The 19,337-nt window shown below is 41.9% G+C and overlaps 1 protein-coding gene across 1 annotated transcript; it reads left to right on the forward strand.

The window, feature by feature from the left end:
* Nucleotides 1-9,135: 9,135 nt before the first annotated feature.
* Nucleotides 9,136-18,497, forward strand: POLR2M (RNA polymerase II subunit M). The gene is made up of 4 exons (XM_057722490.1): nucleotides 9,136-9,372; nucleotides 11,038-11,685; nucleotides 14,094-14,298; nucleotides 16,101-18,497. Exons 1-4 carry the CDS (start codon nucleotides 9,260-9,262, stop codon nucleotides 16,245-16,247), a joined length of 1,113 nt encoding a protein of 370 aa, XP_057578473.1. The 5' UTR covers nucleotides 9,136-9,259; the 3' UTR covers nucleotides 16,248-18,497.
* The last annotated feature ends 840 nt before the right edge of the window (nucleotides 18,498-19,337 follow it).

The raw sequence follows: 19,337 nt of genomic DNA on the forward strand, positions 1-19,337 counted from the left end.
GGTGGCAGGGAGAGGCAAAAAGGATGCTCACCAGGATTATAAGTACATGTCCATCTTAAAGTCACTCAAATTCATAATTTTGAAAAACTCTGTGCTGCCAAGCAAATTCATCTGTAGACTGGATGTGGCCAAAGACCCAGAATTTGCAACCCTTTATTTACATTATCTAATGATTTTCTTTCTGTGCATTATAAAGAAAATACTTATTCCTTCAAACCACCACTTTCTCCAGTCAACTTGAAGTGATCTTCCTCCCATACCATTCATTACAGTTTGTCTGTCTTCTGCTATTTTGACAACTTCAGGTTTTTTTAACCTTATAAACAATCTTAAATTACTCAGAGCTGTCATCCATTAGGTATAAAAATTAAATTAAGCCCAAGAATTCTAGGTGATGGAAAACATGATCCAGTCCCATAAGGTATGGGCAACTATGGGAGTCCAGCAAAGGTTGATAAAACCCTAAACTTCATCAATGTTGGATGACTATTTATTTAAAGGGAGCTACCTACTTCCTGGTTTACTGCATACCAAATATTTCTTCAACATCTATGAGCTTAAATAGATGCAGATGTTGCCAAAGAATGTATTATAACATCAATCATCCTAGAATCCTATAATTTAAGCACTGAAAGGCACCTTGGAGTTTGCCTGGTTCAATACCCTCATTTTAAATGAGAAAACTGAAACCTAGGGAAATTAACTGGCCACAAAGGTAGTGGTACACAAACCCTCTCCTCCCAAAATCATAGCTGGGGGGTTGACAAATTTCACCACCACCCCTTCACTTCTCTGATATGGATCATCTTTACTGCCTAACTATGCTTGACTATTCCCTCTTCCAAATTTTGGAGAAGAAAATCAAGGAGGACTTTTTTCCCTTGGTCATCCTCCCAACTCTATATTACATGGACATCCCTTGCTCCTTTTCTCCTATTCCCCCTAGCTGAAGATTTTCAGAGCTGTGTTCTTTTTCATGTGAGACATAAAATTAAAGGTGACCAGATACTTGATTCCGGCCAGGTCTCATGAGAGGAGAGGGGTGGTCAGTTTTCTCTAAGTCCATTTTGCTGCTGATCACCAGTTTCTTCATTTCATGGCCTCTGATGTACATCAGATTCCAAAGAGTGAGACATACAGTGTACCGGCATTGTAGTAGAGACCTGGTTCTTCTTTCCCTCCACTAAAGGCAAAACTCTCAATTCCCTCTGCCATGAAACTTTAAAGGCAATTATTAAATCTCACCCTTTAGTGACTACAAATTACCTCCCTTAAACAATGTACTGGATATTTTATGAAGAATCTTAGACAAGGCCCACTTAAGTATAGGAGGGTCTGCCCTCCAGCATGAAATCTGAACCAATTCTAAGCAAAGTTTTGTTTTGACATCCTCCCTTTTTGTCTGCCCTACATATTCTCCCAACTGTGAAAAGGTCTTCCTGCCACCTAAACTCTCTATTGTAATCGTTTCTCTGGTCTACTCTTCCTCTCCAGTTGCTTAAAATTCTCTCCGTTTTATCCCTTTCCTTCCTAACAAAGCCCACTCTTTCAGTGTATGTCATCACCTCAGCTAGCCTTTTGTGAGAAAGCTATTTGGAACAAATTCACACTCAAGTGTAAATGACGGATAGGCCACAACCCTTCTAGAAATATCTACTGTCTCAAAGGAAGATCCTTGTTAACCTAGTAATTTTCTTATTGGTGGAATTTTAGCCAATGCATCAAAGATAAGTGAAATAAGTTAGAAGAGGGGGAAGATATTTCAAATCTTATTCAAGATTCTGTCTCCTGGGACTTCCCTGGTGGCACAGTGCTTAAGAATCCACCTGCCAATCCAGGGCACAGGTTCGATCCCTGGTTGGGGAAGATCCTACATGCCGTGGAGCAACTAAGCCCATGTGCCACAGCAACTGAGCCTGTGGTCTAGAGCCTGCAAGCCACAACTACTGAGCCAATGTGCTGCAACTACTGAAGCCCGTGGTCCTAGAGCCCATGCTCCGCAACAAGAGAAGCCATTGCAATGAGAAGACTGCACTGCAACGAAGAGTAGCCCCTACTCGCCACTAGAGAAAAGCCCACATGCAACAAAGACCCAACACAGCCAATAAATAAATAAATAAAGATTATGTCTCTTGAAAGAGACTGAGACATAGAGAACAGACTTGTAGTTGCCAAGGGGGAGGGTGTTGGAAGAGGGAAGGACTGGGAGTTTGGGATTAGCAGATGCAAGCTAGTTTACATAGGATGGATAAAAAACAAGGTTCTACTGTATGGTACAGGGAACTATATTAGATATCCTGTGATAAACCATACTGGAAAAGAATATGGAAAAGTATGTATATGTATAAATGAATTACTTTGCTGTACAGCAGAAATTAACACAACATTGTAGATCAACTATCCTTCAATAAAATGTTAAAAAAAAAAAAAAGATTCTGTCTCCTAATGGGAGAGGAGGGGCCTCAGTTACAATGTCTGTATATTCTGTACCACATATCAGTACATGCGATCTTCCAAGGACTTTTTTTCCTGGTTTGTAAGTTTATTCATATGAAAAATCATAGGTGTTATTCAATCACCATTAGTCACATATCTAACCAATAATCTTCATTAATGTTGCTAATTACAAAGTAAAATCACCTGGAACTTTAGAAACAAACATTTAATTTTTTTTTTTCTGAATTCTCTCTTCCCATGCGAACAAAAATATCACAAAACACTGGTGGCCTGAAATGGGAAATTTGTCGCCAAAAAACACTCAACCGTGTGAAAGTCTGAAGAGAAAAGCTTTCCCTTAGACTTGAACCTTATTTGCTGGGATTTTCTCACCAGAGTCTTCCTATTTTTTTTCCACCGGCAACTGCCCCCTTGATTAATCCCATTTCCCTCAGTCTTCGTTTTTTTCCAAGCAGCTGAGCAAACAAAGATGCAGGCAGCCATTTTAACGTGCTTCCTCCCTTAAGCCCTCGGGGATGGGCCGTCTGTTCATCCTGTTCATAAACCAACTGCCTGAATATGCATGGAAAAAGCAGTAAGGATCTTCTGTCAGGATTAATTTTAATAGCCCACAGTCTGTCAGTGGGGAACTACAGCCCTGGTAAATGGCTTTAAATTACTATTTGCTGATAAAGAGGGAGATATGAACTGAAAATTTGGTTCCTCATTTCAAACAGTTTGGATAACTAATGCAAGAATTTACTTTTAGTGTGGAGTGCATGCACTTTACAGCCTAAACCCTTGGGTAGCTGAGGAAAACCTTTTGCTGTGGTGGGATCACAGTGAAACACAAAGAGGGGAAATGTGACATTTTGTAGAAGTATAGAATTTTAGGGCTGAAAGGGAAATGAATTTGTGAATTCCTCAGCACAGAGCTTCCTACGAAGCTTTCTGCTTCTGGTATCTGTGCAGAGAAAGGGATTCCCCTTATTACCCCTTCCACTTCTTTCTCTCCCTCTCTACCAGTCCCTTTCTCTTTCCTTTTTTCACTCTGTTTTTCTCATACCCAATTCCAATTGCCTGTTCCTTCCTGTACTTTCTCTTCCAAAGCTGGCCAGGCTCTTGTGATTTGTGAAGTTCTGCGCTGAGGTAAAGACAGATGAGGCAGCTGGCAAGGCTGGCCCATCAAGAAAGCACTTTGGGGGACTGAATGGAAGAGAAGGATTGGTAAATGGTACACAGGTGTCAGCCATTATTGTTCAATAAAGTCTTGGGTCTACCACTCTTGATTAATTTTTCATTAGCTATGGCTGCTACAGGCTTAACTCAAAGTTCAGCATGTTCCTTGCATTCCTATACACTAACAGTGCAAAGTCAGAAAGAGAAATTAAGGAAGCATTCCCATTTACCACTGCAACAAAAAGAATAAAATACCTAGGAATAAACCTACCAAAGGAGGCAAAAGACCTGTATGCAGAAAACTATAAGACACTGATGAAAAAAATCAAAGACGATACAAACAGATGGAGAGACATACCATGTTCTTGGATTGGAAGAATCAGCATTGTGAAAATGACTATACTACTCAAAGCAATCTACAGATTCAATGCAGTCTCTATCAAATTACCAATGGCATTTTTCACAGAACTAAAACAAAAAAGTTTACAATTTATATGGAAACACAAAAGCCCCGAATAGCCAAAGCAATCTTGAGAAAGCACAACGGAGCTGGAGGAATCAGGCTTCCTAACTTCAGACTACACTACAAATCTACAGTAATCAAGACAGTATGGTACTGGCACAAAAACAGAAATATAGATCAATGGAACAGGATAAAAAGCCCAGAGATAAATCCATGCACATATGATCAACTTATCTTTGACAAAGCAGGCAAGAATATACAATGGAGAAAAGACAGCCTCTTCAATAAGTGGTGCTGGGAAAACTGGACAGCTTACATGTAAAAGAATGAAATTAGAACACTTCCTAACACCATACACAAAAATAAACTCCAAATGGATTAAAGATCTAAATGTAAGGCCAGACACCATACAAGTCTTAGAAGAAAACATAAGAACACTCTATGACATAAATGACAGCAAGTTCCTTTTTGACCTACCTCCTAGAGTAATGGAAATAAAAACAAAAATAAACAGATGGGACCTAATGAAACTTAAGTTTTTGCACAGCAAAGGAAACCATAAACAAGACGAAAAAACCCTCAGAATGGGAGAAAATATTTGCAAACGAAGCAACTGACAAAGGATTAATCTCCAAAATATACAAGCAGGTCATGCAGCTCAATATCAAAATAACAACCCAATCCAAAAATGGGCAGAAAACCTAAACAGACATTTCTCCAAAGAAGACATACAGTTGGCCAACAAACACATGAAAAGATGCTCAACATTACTAATCATTAGAGAAATGCAAATCAAAAGCACAACAAGGTATCACCTCACACGGGTCAGAATGACCATCATCAGAAAATCTAGGAACAATTAATGCTAGAGAGGGTGTGAAGAAAAGGGAACCCTCCTGCACTGTTGGTGGGAATGTAAAGTGACACACCCACTATGGAGAACAGTATGGGGAGTCCTGAAAAAACTGGAAATAGAATACCATATAACCCAGCAATCCCACTACTGGGCATATACCCTGAGAAAACCATAATTCAAAAAGATACAGGTACCACAGTGTTCACTACAGCACTATTTACAATAGCCAGGACATGGAAGCAACCTGAATGTCCATTGACAGATGAATGGATAAAGATGTGGCACATATACAAAATGGAATATTACTCAGCCATAAAAAGGAATGAAACTGAGTTATTTGTAGTGAGGTGGATGGACCCAGACACTGTCATACAGAGTGAAGTTAAGTCAGAAATAGAAAAACAAATACCATATGCTAACACATATATATGGAATCTAGAAAAATGGTACTGATGAACCTAGTGGCAGGGCAGGAATAAACACACAGATGTAGAGAACGGACTTGAAGACACAGGGATGGAAGGGGAAGTTGGGACGTAGTGAGATTGGGATGTAGCACTGACATATATACACTACCAAATGTAAAATGGATGGCTAGTTAGAAGCTGCTGCATAGCACAGGGAGATCAGCTTGGTGCTTTGTGACGACCTAGAGGGGTGGGATAGGGAAGGTGGGAGGGAGGCTCAAGAGGGAGGAGGTATAGGGATATATGTATACATATGGCTGACTGACTCTGCTGTACAGCATAAACTAATGCAACCTTGTAAAGCAATTATAAAGATGTATATAAAAAAAAGTTAAGCATGTTCCATTTCCATGTGGATGCTTAAGAAAACCATACTCATTCATACACACACACACACACACACACACACACGCATGCACAAGAAAACAGAATTTGTTCATACTTGTTTATGACCCCTGGTTTCCATCTCTTCTCCATGTGCTCAGCACGTACCAGGGGCAGCGCAAATGTGAGCTTTCCCACTTCCCAGTCAGCTCTCTCACCCTGAAGGCCAGTCTATCAATCAAGCCTTGATTTTCCTAACAGATTGATGCAACTGGGCTCTGTATTAGTCAAGGTTCATCAGAGGAAAAGATCCAACAGGGTGTGTGTGTTTGTGTAATGACAATCGTATCAGGCATTGAGAGAGAGAGAGAGAGAAAGGGAGGGAGAGACATTGCCTGATTCACTTTAAGGTAGACCAGCAAGTTAGAGACCCAGGAACTTACAGTTCAAGTCTGAAGGCTGTCTGCTGGTGAATTCCTTCTTGCTCAGGGGAGGTCAATCTTTGTTCCCTTAAGGGCTTCAACTGATCTGATGAGGCCCACACACACTATAGGGGGCAATCTGATTTACCACTCAAAGTCCACTGATTTGAATGTTAATCTCAGCGGAAAAAACACTCTCAGAAACATCTAGAACAAAGTTTGACAAAATTTCTTCACTTGCTAAGCCTCTTGGTTACTGATTCAAGAACTAGACAGTTGGTACACCTCTTGTTAGGAATTCAGATTTGTATTATGACGACTTGAAATCCTAATCTATGGTGTATAAAAGATTCTATCCCGTACCACTGAATATATTTTCACAGTAATTATGGTTAGGGACTTCCCTGGTGGTGCAGTGGTTAGGAATCTGCCTGCCAATGCAGGGGACATGGGTTTAATTCTTGGTCCGGTAAGATCCCACATGCTGTGAAGCAACTAAGCCTGGGTGCCACAACTACTGAGCCTGAGCTCTAGAGCCCATGGGCCACAACTACTGAGCCCATGAGCCACAACTACTGAGCCCAAGTGCTACAACTACTGAAGCCCGCTCGCCTAGAGCCTGTGCTCCGCAACAAGAGAAGCCACCCCAATGAGCAGCTCCCGCTTGCCACAATTAGAGAAACAGCAACAAAGACCCAATGCAACAACAACAACAAAAAAATTATGGTTAATGTTTATATTAAAAGCTTAAGATCTGTACATATAGAAAGGATATTTCATTAAGAATAAGGGGAATACAGGGGAAGGCAGAGAGAAAAATTATGAGAGGGAGATTCTACTAATTAGTACCTGCTATATGCATTAAGGGAGACAGAAAAGTACAAATACAGCTCCTTGACAGAACCCCCTGACTTTACAAGTTTGTTAGAAAAGAAATCACCATGCTGGACTTCCTAGGTGGCTCAGTGGGTAAGAATCTGCCTGCCAATGCAGGGGACATGGGTTCGATCCCTGTCCCAGGAAGATACCACATGCCACAAAGCAGCTGAGCCTGTGTGCCACAACTATTGAGCCTGTGCTCTAGAGTCCATGAGCCACAACTTACTGAGCCCATGTGCCGCAACTACTGAAGCCCAGGTGCCTACAGCCCGTGCTCTACAAGAGAGGCCACTGCAATGAGAAGCCCGTGCACAACGAAGAGTAGCCCCTGCTCACTGCAACTAGAGAAAGCCCGTGTGCAGCAACGAAGATCCAACACAGCCAATAAAATAAATAAATAATTAAAAAAAAAAAGAAATCACCATGCACAACACAACTGGTGAAGCATAATATATTCTAAGCACTGTAGTTATGCTCAGAGAGCAATTTGGGTTGGGATAATCTAAGAAGGCTCAGGGAGAAGGTGAAACTTGAGCTAAGATTCATAATGAGCTAGGGGAAAACGGACAGCCTTCCACAAAAGCAAAACAGCTAAGGGCAAAATTCTTAGGCTCAAGAGAAAGCATCCTTGCTTTAAGGGCACCTGTGGCCCAGGATCAGAAGGGGTTTACTACTGTGGGGGGAATAAAGGCCTTCAGCTGCGGTCTAGGGACAGGGTGAGGAAGGCTTTGGGGGAGTTTGCCAGGGGACAGCTACCTGACAGGGATCTTACTCAAGCATTTCCCATTTAGCTAGGGATGGAACCGGTTACTGAAATCCTTGGGCTTCAAAGCAGGCTTTATGTTGAGAATTTGATACATTAAACTGATGAGAATGGACTAGATTGCAAGGATACAGAAATGGCATCAGCTGTGCTCCCTCAAGCAGCTTCAGATTTTATCTAGCACATCTGTCCGATTGGGAGGGAATTGCTTGTGTTTATTATAGCACCTTGCAAAGTATGGAGAAAATGTAAATTTTCCATATCAAAGAAAGGGGAGGCTGGTGTTGGAGGTTATAGGGTCTTTCGAACCTCCCAGCTGATCTCTGTTATGACTATAGCATGCTTCCTACTATTTTTTTGGGACACAGCTCTCCAAGCTGAACTATGAAGCGAAGGTAAGAGCTAGGTGTAATGCTTATTATACTGCCTTCCTCAACAGCCCAAAAAATTTTCTTACAATTTGAAAGAAGTTTTTCAAATTGGTGTGGTACAGAGAGCACCTGGGCATTTATGTTTAAACTCTGATGTTCTCGCTTACTAGTTTTGTGCCCTGGGAAAACTTGGGTTTTTGTGCCTTTGTTTTTCTATAGACAAAATAGGGAACTTGAAAGAGAGGTTCTCCACTGGCTTACACACAGCACCTCCCACCCCCATGACCTCTTGTGGGCCTTTGTGTGTGTGTGTGTGTGTGTGTTTTGGGGCGGGGGGGGGGGGGTTGCGTTTTGTATTACTAGGACTCAGGAGTGCCAAAGCAACTAGTGGGCAGACGCCAGACACCAAATATCTTTCAGTGACTGAGGCAGTCACGCAAACGAAGAAAAGTCCTGTTCCAAACGCCACAGAACCCCATTATAAAACGCGGATGGTCCCTAAAGGTCCTTCCAACTTTAACGTTTGCGGACTTCACTAAGCCTTGGACTAGGAGGGCCAAGCCATAGGCCAGGGCCTCCCCTGCCCGGCACATCCTCCAGCCTCACCAATAGCTAACCAACTTATCACTCAGGCTTCCACATATATTTCACTTCTCGGAGTGCCTTCCCTGGTGCCCACAGCCGTCTTACAATTCTGTTGTTTGACTATTTCTTGATTAATGTCTGCCCCCCTCCCCCACTCCGTAGACTCCTTAAGGGCAGGGCCCGAGGCACTCACCAAAAACTTTCTGAATAAACAGGCACAAAGCAGATGCACAGACGAAGAACAAGCCACTCGAAAGCGCGCCTGGCGGGCGCGTGACGTCACGCCGCAACTCCCGCCCTTTCCCGCCCCTCCGGCCACCCACTCCCCCCGTCCGTGTTTGTTTCCGGCGTTTCAATAAAGCTCGATTCGGCTAGAAGAAGACCTGTTCTTCCGGGAAAATGGCGACTCCCGCTCGTTCGCCGGAGTCTTCGCCGGCCGCGGATCCAGCGTCGGCCGCGGGGGCTGCCGCGGACGCCGAGTGCCCGCCGCCTCGCCAGCCTCAGCCCCCGCAGAATGTCCTCGCTGCCCCGCGGCTTCGAGCCCCAAGCTCCCGAGGACTTGGGGCAGCGGAGTTTGGCGGAGCTGCGGGAGATGTTGAAGCGCCAGGAGAGACTTTTGCGCAACGTGTAAGCTTCGGTCCCGCCGAGTCACCGCCGGGCTTCTCGGGTTCGGGCTTCCTGGGACGCGTCCCTCCCTGCCCCCACCCCGATCCCTTCCCTGGAAGGTGACCTTGCCTCAGTCAGGTCCGTTCCAGGCCTGCGGGCGCGTGGCCGGTCTACAGTCCCAGAGCCGACCGCGTTCAGCCAGGCGCGGGGCGCCTACGGGGATGACTTCCTCGCGTTTCAGCTCCTCATCAGCTCCTCGTTGGTTTTATTTACTCAGCTCCTGTGTCGGTTCTCCCAAATCCTTTCGTCCCCCCTCCTCCCCAGTAGTGCCCCAAACGTCTAGTCATTTCCATCTCTACAGGAACTGTAGGAGATGAGAACAGTGGAATAAAAGAGTGGTTTATTAGGCAAAGAAAGATGCACTCACATTCAGCTGGTAGACTTAATGGATTTTAGCAGAGGATCGGTATGATGAAAATGATTTTTTAGGAAGCTTATTTTAGCAGGTCGGTGCAGTATAGTTTGAAGGAATGAGAGGCAAAAGAGAGTAGGAGGATATTTTCAGAGGGGTTCCCAACAAGGGGGTTGTAGGAAAGTGAATTAGAAGGGTAGTTGTGGGGTTGGGACAACTACGTCAGGTGTAGGATAATAAAATAACGTAGTTGACAGAGATGGCTGAAGTTTCCATCCTGTATGGAGCACCATTAATAAAATAGGAAAGTTGGGGGAGGTGAATAGGTCCAAGATTGAGTTTACTTACTGGAGCTGAGTTGATGGAAGAGTTAATTATACCTGGAGAAGTGGTCATGAGGCTCAAGAGAGAGAGGAGAAGGTTTGCAAAACAGGCATCTCGACTGAAGAGGGAGGTTAATAGTTAGAATTTGGGGAATGAATGTAGTGTCATAAGGAATAGGGCGCCTGAGATGTAACTTTCCCTCCCTATTTATTGTGTAGCTAAAGAAAAGGAAATCAGGAAAGGAACTTATGCCACTCAGCAAAAAGGGCAAATGATCACTTGCGGGCTTCATGGTAGAGACAACTATTTTGACTTTGTGAGAACCGATTTTTAATCTATTAGTGGTGAGTTAACTTTTTGATCTCAGGACCCCTTTTACTCTTAAAACTTATTGAGCATCCTGAAGAGCTCTTGTCATATGTGTGTTAGATCTACTGATATTTATCATTGTCTTAAGAATTACAAGTGAGAATCTTTAAAACACAACAATACACAGGCATACAAGTTGTGTTAGCCATCAGAGCGGTGGTATCATCCATATCATCATGGTAAGAAAATGAGACTGAAAATGGCAAATAGTATCTTAGTGTTATTATAAAAATAGTTTTTAGCTTGCAGATTCATCCACCTCCCCTCCCCAGGAAAGTCTTGGAGATCACACTTTTAAAAATTGCTGATTTGGAGGGTATCTTGTATTGGTATCATGCTTAAAATACTTTTGCAGAAATTCTAATTAGATGAGACTAATGAGGCATATTCACTATTCTTCCTGCAGCCCCTTGTTTTGGAGAGGTATTTGGATAATGATTCTCATATTTCATTCCTGTTTTGGGTCCGTTGGAAATTGGATTTTTGATCGATTTTTCTCCCTTTGAGAATAATGCTTTGTATGTGTCAAGTTTAAAAACATGGCTCTCTCTAATGTATACCTGTTCTTTTCCTTTTGCCAGAAAATTCATCTGCAAATTGCCCGACAAAGGTAAGAAGATCTTAGACTCGGTCGCCAAACTGAAAGCTGCCATTGCAGAACGTGAAGACGTTAGAGGAAGAAGTGAACTCTTTCATCCTGTTAGTTTAGACTGTAAGGAGAGGCAACAAGCGATTGCAGTTTTTGATGGGGACACAGATAAGGCCCAGAATTCTGACCAGATGCTTGATACTTCATCACCAGTTCCTGGCTGTTCCTCTGTAGCTAACATCACATCATCTCAGACAACCTCACAACAACAGGGACTGGCACATGTGACTCGAGGAGGCGATGCTGAGGTCCCCGAGGCTGAACACACCGTGAGTGAGTGCCCAGCTTCCAGCAGCATAGCAGCCATGCCTTCCTCACCCGAAGCCAGTGAGCGCCTCCCTCAGCATCGTGCTTCAGGTCCAGCGGAGGATCATGCTAGCAGCTCAGAAAACCTGTTTATTGATAGATTACAAAGGATCATGATTGCAGACCCTGTTGAACACCACTCAGAAGAAAACCAGAGGCCTGAGAACTTGGCTGGCCTTTGGAGTGGGCTGCAGAAGAAGCCTCATTACATGGAAGTGCTAGAAATGCGAGCCAAAAACCCCATGCCCCCACCGCATAAATTTAAAACCAATGTGTAAGTACCATTGGAAGCAGGCTTGTCACAGGAGCATAATATTTGTTAAACTCTGAGAACTGGGAGAATGCTTTACGGTCAGTGGACTTGGTGTGACAACTGCTTATACTTGGGCATGAGTGTATTGTGGAAATAGTGAAACTAGCCTGACAAGAGTAGGGGATTCCTGTTGAAAAATGCTTTGGTTTTTTTAGCCAAATAATTGAAAAGGTTTTCAATAGCAGATGGAGTATTACATTTCAGGATACTTAGGCAATGTTTCATATTTAACATAGAGTTAGAGAATTTATTACAGTTTTTTCCGGAACCATTTTCTGGTATATGGCTCCCCCTTTGACTAGACTGTAAGCTAAGGGGAAAACAATTGTAGGAGCCAATGGCCTTTCTCAGTAAAAATTATTTTTGTGCTCACTACGTGTAAGTAGCAGATGCTGTGGCAACACAAGAGTAAAGATTCTGCTCCTTGTGGAGTTTAGGATCTAGATGAGGACTCAAGGCTTACACACTTGGAAGAACATTAAACTGGATAATAATTTCAGGAGGAAGGGAGCAGAGAAGGGGTTAAAAAAACGGAAAACAGATTTGGGCAGGAGGGGCAAATGAACTCGGCTTCTGAGTTCCTTGTCATAGTTTTGTATCTGAGATTTTCAGAAACACAAAAGCTGTTTGCAAAGAGTATAATTTACTTATGTGCAAATAAAACACTCAAATCAGGGAGTAGATTTATAAGAATGTAACATCAGATACAAAGTCTAACCACTACTGCCGTTCTTTGAAACACTCAAAGCCTATAGGTAAAAATACCTGAAGCCAAATTTTTAAATTATTACTATAGAGACTTTAAAGTTTAGTCCTATCTTACCATTTTTTTTAACCTCAAAACTATTTCTTCTGCATAAAAAACCAGAATTATATTAATTTTTAGTTGGGAATAAAACGTAGTTTTTGATTAAGTAACTGCTCATCTTGTGTGTGGTGACGTATCTTTCTGCACTTCTAAGAAGGCAGAAAACCAGAAGCATCATCTAGTCAACACGTACGACAGAGAATACACTGATCCTGGTTCTGTATTATGGTCATTTAGCCAGAAGCGGGAAGAGAGTAAGGAGTATCAATGAGGGTTCCCAAGGGACGTTTACAAGAGAGAGACAGGATGCAGTTATCTGAAAAGGCTGGACCTTGGTGAGCCAGGCTGTAGACAGATGGAGGTTGGGAGGGTGGGATGAGGGTGTCCTTTGGCTCCTATTCTGCTCTTCCTTTGGCCACCTGCGTGCTCTTCTGGATGCTGGAGGCTGCCCCTCATCGACGTCTAGCCCAGGTCTTCCCAGAACTTCAGATTTGCACAGCCAGTTCCCTGTGAAAGCCGACCACGTGGAGGTGATCTGTGGCACCTTAGGTTTATCATGTACAAAGTAGAACTCATTTCTTCCCAAACTACTTTCTCCCATATTCCCTAAGTCAGTAGTGCCACCACTTTCTTTCTTTCTCTCCTTTCCATATCTGCTAGCCATGGGACCTCACAGTACATTTCCTTGACTTTCCTCTCTGATCTTTCTTACGTTCATCCTTTCTCCTGTTGAAGTGAAGGCTCTCATCGCGCTCTCGGGCTGTAGTTGTGATCTATCCTGGCCTAGTCTTAACTCCACCAGTCCATCCTCTCCACTGCTGCCAGAGTGCAGTTTGTAGAATGTGAACCCGAACCTGTTACGTAGAATAGAAGTTGCACTGTGGGCTGGACCCAGCGTCCTCCCCCCAGCCGGATCTTGCTGCCTTTTCCGTAGTCTCCACGTCCTGTGCTTCATCTGTGCTGCAGCCCTGTCACTCCTCACTCCCTCCTAGGATGCCAGTGGGGATCCCATCATTTACGTGCTGAATTCTTACTATTCCAAGACTCCTCAGATTGCACTTTTTGGAAGTGTTTCTGACCACCACCCTGTCTCCCTTACAACTGGCCGTTTCCGTGTGTGGGCCTGTGTCATAGTACCTGTGATACTATACTGCAGGGAAACTGTTTACAGGTGTATTTCCCTCTGCTGGACAGTAAGCCCCTTTGCAGATGTTTTTGAATGGACAAAATGAACACAGGCTTCAGCTCAAGTGTAAGCTTTGAAGAGAGAAGGCAAAGAGTATATCTATCTACACTTACTATCTGTTAGAGCAATGCATTGTCAATTATTCACCAAGAAGGTGCCAATTTAAATATTTCTGTTTCTGAGGTAAATATGTTTAAAAAAAAAAAAGAAAGGAACGTTTTATCTACACATGGAAATATTGGCAAAGGGCTTACTATTACCTTTGTAGAAGAATTAACCCCCAAGGTTAAAGGCCACTTTTGTGTGTGTGAATGTTGTAAATGTGTGTATGAAAAGGAAATAGTCTGATGGTGTAACATGTGTTGCCTCCTTCAGATTACCTTCACAGCAACGTGACTTGTCGAGTCCTTGTCAGAGGAGAGGGTCTCCTGTCTCCTCAGAAGAGAGGCGGCGCAGGGACAGGAAGCATCTTGATGACATCACAGCAGCCCGGCTTCTGCCGCTCCACCACATGCCTGCACAGCTGCTCTCCATAGAAGAGTCGCTGGCACTTCAGAAACAGCAGAAGCACAGTTATGAGGTATTTAGAGCATGACTTGTTTCTTGTCTGCCTGTTGGACGCTGCTTGAGTATGTCAGAATTTACTCCACGTGGTTCGAGGAGGACGGAATTTAGTAGAAGGGATTAGGTACTAGAGGATGGTCAGCTAATCCATCAGCTCACAGCGTGTGCCTCTAGCTTGCAGAGTCTTGAGGTTGCTGGAACTGCAGGAAACAGCTGGAGATGATCACAGCTACCTGTGACATCAAAGTGGTATTTGCCGGAAGTGGGGGAGACTACTGCAAAATTTCACATCTCTGAAAGCCCAGACCGTCAGGTAGAGGTGTATTGCTTCTTGGTCTTCCACCTTAAAAAACCCACGTGAGAGCTTGTCAGTGGTGGAATCTAACTGGAACCCTGCTAAGAGAATCGGGGAAGTTTGGTTTCCAGGCTCTTGCAGTACAGGGAGAGCATGAGAGGGATGGGAAAATAGTGGTGTGTTACAAACAAACAGTTGGAGTTGGACACTAAGCTTAAAAGCAAATCTGCAGGCTCTTGTGAAGATAGAAAAATCTATTTTAATTTTGGATAGCACTTTCTTCAAAGATCTGTGTGTTCTGCATAGAACTTTAAATATATATGTTGATAGTTTGGGTATATTGAGCTTCTAGGAAAACAGCAGCCAAATCTAGTATTGCTATGTGTCAGTTCGTACAAAACTAGGTTGTTATTCTGCCTTGGCTTTTCATAAAAGCTCGGTTGGCATGGATTGGTATTTTCAAGGCAATACTTTTTAAAAGCCAGTGTTCTTCCTCTCAATGCATTCGTTATTGCCTAGTTGTAACTAAACATTGAGGAATTGTTTTTTAAATTGTCTGTCTGAAGTTATTTTTAGGTTGAATTAAACCGTTCAGTTTGGAATTGGTTTCCTTGGCAGGGTAGTAGTAGTAGTTCCACTTCAGTCCCACCTACCTTTACTATCCGAGGCCTTAGGGGAGGGACATAAACAAGTTCGAGGGGTTTGGGGGCAGCCTGAGAAAAGTGAAGAGGCAGAGGAGGAATGAGCATTGCCACCTGCCATCAGTCAGTGATGGTGTCCTTGGATATATACAGGCACATTGCCAGTGTCTAAGATTTACGTAGACTTTTCGTTGTGTAGTAATTTTCATGCGAGTTAATTTGGAGAGGGATAATCAGTTTTTAGTATTCTTTGATTTTAATTTTAATTTTTAAGAATTTTATTGAGATATAATTGACATACAGTAAACTGCATATATTTACAGTGTACAATTTGATTTTTTTTTTCCTATTCGTGTTGTGTATATGGCAATCCCAGTCTCCCAATTCATCCCACCCCCAGTATTCTTTGTTTTCACTGTGGCATTGAAATGTAACTCTCAAGCCTAGAAGCCGTGATTTAATCTAGGAAAGAAGATTCTTCCAGTTGGAGGATCAGTGCAGCTTTAGTGATTTTTGACACTTGGTAGCTCAGATTGTTCTTCAGGGTAGTATATACACATGCACATGCCCACATATTCGAAAATGCTTGCATGTTTATAACCATGGTAGTGCTAAGCTGATTCCTCAGTTTCTCGCATGGAGGTGGGGTATTTCAGTGCACATTGTTTATCACTGGCAGTCTCTCACCACCACTATAGCAGGTTAGTAGCTCTCCCCAGCCCTGCTCTGTGGTGTCTGTGGTAGGCATAGCCAGATTGTGGTAGAGAACACTGAGTAGGGTGGAATGCCCCTTTACTTCCAGTTCTGTTGCAGTGACTTCCCACTGAAAAATTGTAGGGAAAAGATGTGTGTGTAATTTTTGCTTCATTTTTTGTTTTAAAGGAAATGCAAGCCAAGCTCGCAGCACAGAAATTAGCCGAAAGACTGAATATTAAAATGCAGAGCTATAATCCAGAAGGGGAGTCTTCGAGGAAGTACCGGGAAGTAAGGGATGAAGATGGTGATCCGTCCTCCGATGATGAAATCTGAAGATGGGCATTCGGGTCATCTCCTGAGTCTCTGCCTGTTGAGATCTCCTTGTCTTACATCAGACTTTCTAACAAGTATCAAGATCAGTGTCAGACATTGTTGAGAGAAAGAGTTTTGTAAAGTTACACCAGGGAAGCTATAAAAATAGCCCACTTTCAGAAGATAACGTCCTTGTGCTTGAAAAGTTTAATATTTGAGTATTGTGTTTGATCACATTATATTAAACTTTTGCAGTATGTCGTATATTGGTCTGATAGTTTAGTATATAGTAGATAGTATACAGTATTTTTTTTTCTCTAAGCCAAATGAAAGCAGGTGATTAACTGCTTTTTTCTTTATACTTACCTCTGCCAAGTAGCATTTCTTACATGTCTTTCAGTGAATTATTTAGTTATCCCAGGCATCACCTAAAATGAATTACAAAGATATAGTTCTCTCCTTTTTTGAGTAACGAAGGGGGCAATCTAGAGAACTGTGTGCATGTTTGCATGGGGCTATTACAGTACTGGATGTGAAATACCAAGGAAGACACTCATAGAAAATGCTTAAAATATTTTTTCCCTTTGTCTTCCCTTAGGAAAAATGTTTTCTTTCTTCTTATTAGGAATAAGGGGTACTTTTAGTTGATGCTGGAGGGTGGATGCTCTTTCTAGATGACCAGATTTGCCTGGAGTAATGAGGAACAGGAAAAGTCTAAGATGATTGATGTTTGTGGAGGGAGTAGCTGTTCTTGGGCTTGGCCTGCCTTGACTTCATTGTTCTAACAGATGATAGGTTCAATTTGATAAGAAAACCAAAAAATTTTTTAAAGCTACCATTGGTTTGTTATCTCCCCCCTCCCCCCCCCCCAAAAAGAGCGTTACATAGGCTACAGAAACCGCAATCTCATATATTAAGGGACTGTATGGTTGTCTCCAAAGAAATTAACACGTATGTTATCAAAGTTTTCTTTGTCTAATGTGTTGGCACCTTTAAACAGTGTTGAAAGAATAAAATATTGGACAACTTCAAAATGCTAGTGGCGATGTTTTCTGGTGCTTAATTAAATGTAACTTTAAAGGAGACTTTTCATATATGAAATTTAAATGAGAATACATTTAGGCAGATGTATGTGTGATGGGAAGGGTTCAATTCTAATTGTAAATGATTTCACATCCTAAAGTTAATTGATGCTACTTTATGGAATGAATACATGTTATTTCTGGAAAGCTGGATCATGGGAGGGCTCACATGCACATACGCACAAGTCCCCCTGTTAGTCCTACCACCCAGGAAGGGCCTCTGTTAACATTGGGTACATGTACAGATGCATCCTTTTCTGTGCATAATTATACATGTTTATTTTCAATAATGCAGTCATATACTGGTTAATAGTCTGCTCTAAATACAGTAAACATTTTCACATACTAAATATTTTGCATTTTAGATAGCTGCAGAATATTCCATTTTATGGGTGTACTGTAACTTTTAAAATCAGCTTGTTTCACAATTTGTTAATTACAGTGTAACCTGAAAACAGTGATGTGATCAACGTCTTAAAATATAATCACATCGGTGTAAAAGTGACTTATTTCCAAAAGGTACCTTTCTAGAAGTGACTTGATAGGTAAAAGTTTTTGAGACGATACCCATCACTCCCCACAGACTGTTTCCTTTAACATTCCCAACTAGCGATGTATCAAACTCCCAGAATTGCAAATTGCTATTTAAAATATTTGCCAATAATTACAGGAAAGGACTACCTTTAAAATGTGTGTTTCTTTGATTACAAATGAAGGTTGAGTTTTTTCCATGTTTATTGGCCATTTACATTCATTGTTTTGAGCATTGCTTAGTCATATCTTTCCTATATTCTCTTGGAGAGTTTACCATTTTTTATTGGTTTATAAGTTTTTTAATGAATTAAGATGTCCATTTTTTGTCATGTGTTGCTACTGTTTTCATGTTACTTGCCTTTCAATACAGTGAATGGTATTTCTGTGTAGAAGTCGTTTTCTTTAGGGGTCTACCTTTGCCGTTGTGCTAGGGCATGCCTTCCCTACCCCAAGGATGGTTACAGATTTATCCTTATTTTCTTTTAGTACTTTAAAAAAATTCACTTTTATACTTATCTTTAACTCAGAAGGGAATTTTTAATCCATCTTAAATTTATTTGGGAATATTGTATGGGGTGAGATTTAATTTTTAAAAAATCTACACTGTCCTGGTATCATAGAATATTAAATTCCTCTGTGGTTTTTGTGTCTTGGACCTATTTGTGGGCCTTTTAGTTTTTCCACACTATTTTAATAACTATGGTTCTAATCAGTGTTAACATTTGGTAGTACAAATTCTCCCTCATTATTTTAAATTTTGTGAAATAAACAGAAAAGTACATGAAACAGATACACAGTTTAATGGATGAAGCAAACAGCTATGTAATCACAAACCAGGTGCAGAAAAGCCACTGCCAGCATTCCAAAATCTCCCTGTGTGTCCCCTCCAGCCTTCCCTTTGTCCCCCAGGGGTAACTACTATCCTGACTTTGTGGCAATACTTCTCCCCTTTTAAAAAATGGTTTTACCGGTTATGGGTGCAACAATAGGATTAGTTTGTTTTGCCTGCTTTTGACTTGTAGACATGGAATCACACTACGTTGTGTCTGGTATCTTTCACTCAGCGTTGCTTATACAGTTCACATCGCGTGTCGGTGTGATTTATTCATTTTCATTACTGTGTGATGTGCCATTTCATTAGTACCACTTTATTTTACTGCGATGGGCACTTATGTAGTGTTTTCAGTTTTTGGCTGTTGTAAGCAATACTGCAATGAGCATCTTTGTGCACATAAACACATTTCTGTAGGGCATTCACCTAGGAGTTTAACTGCTGGATTACAAGGTAGGCATATCTTTATCATTTAATACCCGTCCCCTCATCCCCCACTGTGTATGAGAGTTCCAGTTCACCAACGCTTAATATTGCCAGACTTAAATTTTAGCCAATGTGATGTTCTTATAGAGACATTCATTGTGGTTTCATTTTGCATTTCTCAAATTAGGAGCAGCATTTGAGCATCCTCTTATGTTTATTGGTCACTGGATTTCTTTT

Source organism: Hippopotamus amphibius, chromosome 2 (assembly GCF_030028045.1).
Source record: "Hippopotamus amphibius kiboko isolate mHipAmp2 chromosome 2, mHipAmp2.hap2, whole genome shotgun sequence".
Classification (NCBI taxonomy): domain Eukaryota; kingdom Metazoa; phylum Chordata; class Mammalia; order Artiodactyla; family Hippopotamidae; genus Hippopotamus; species Hippopotamus amphibius.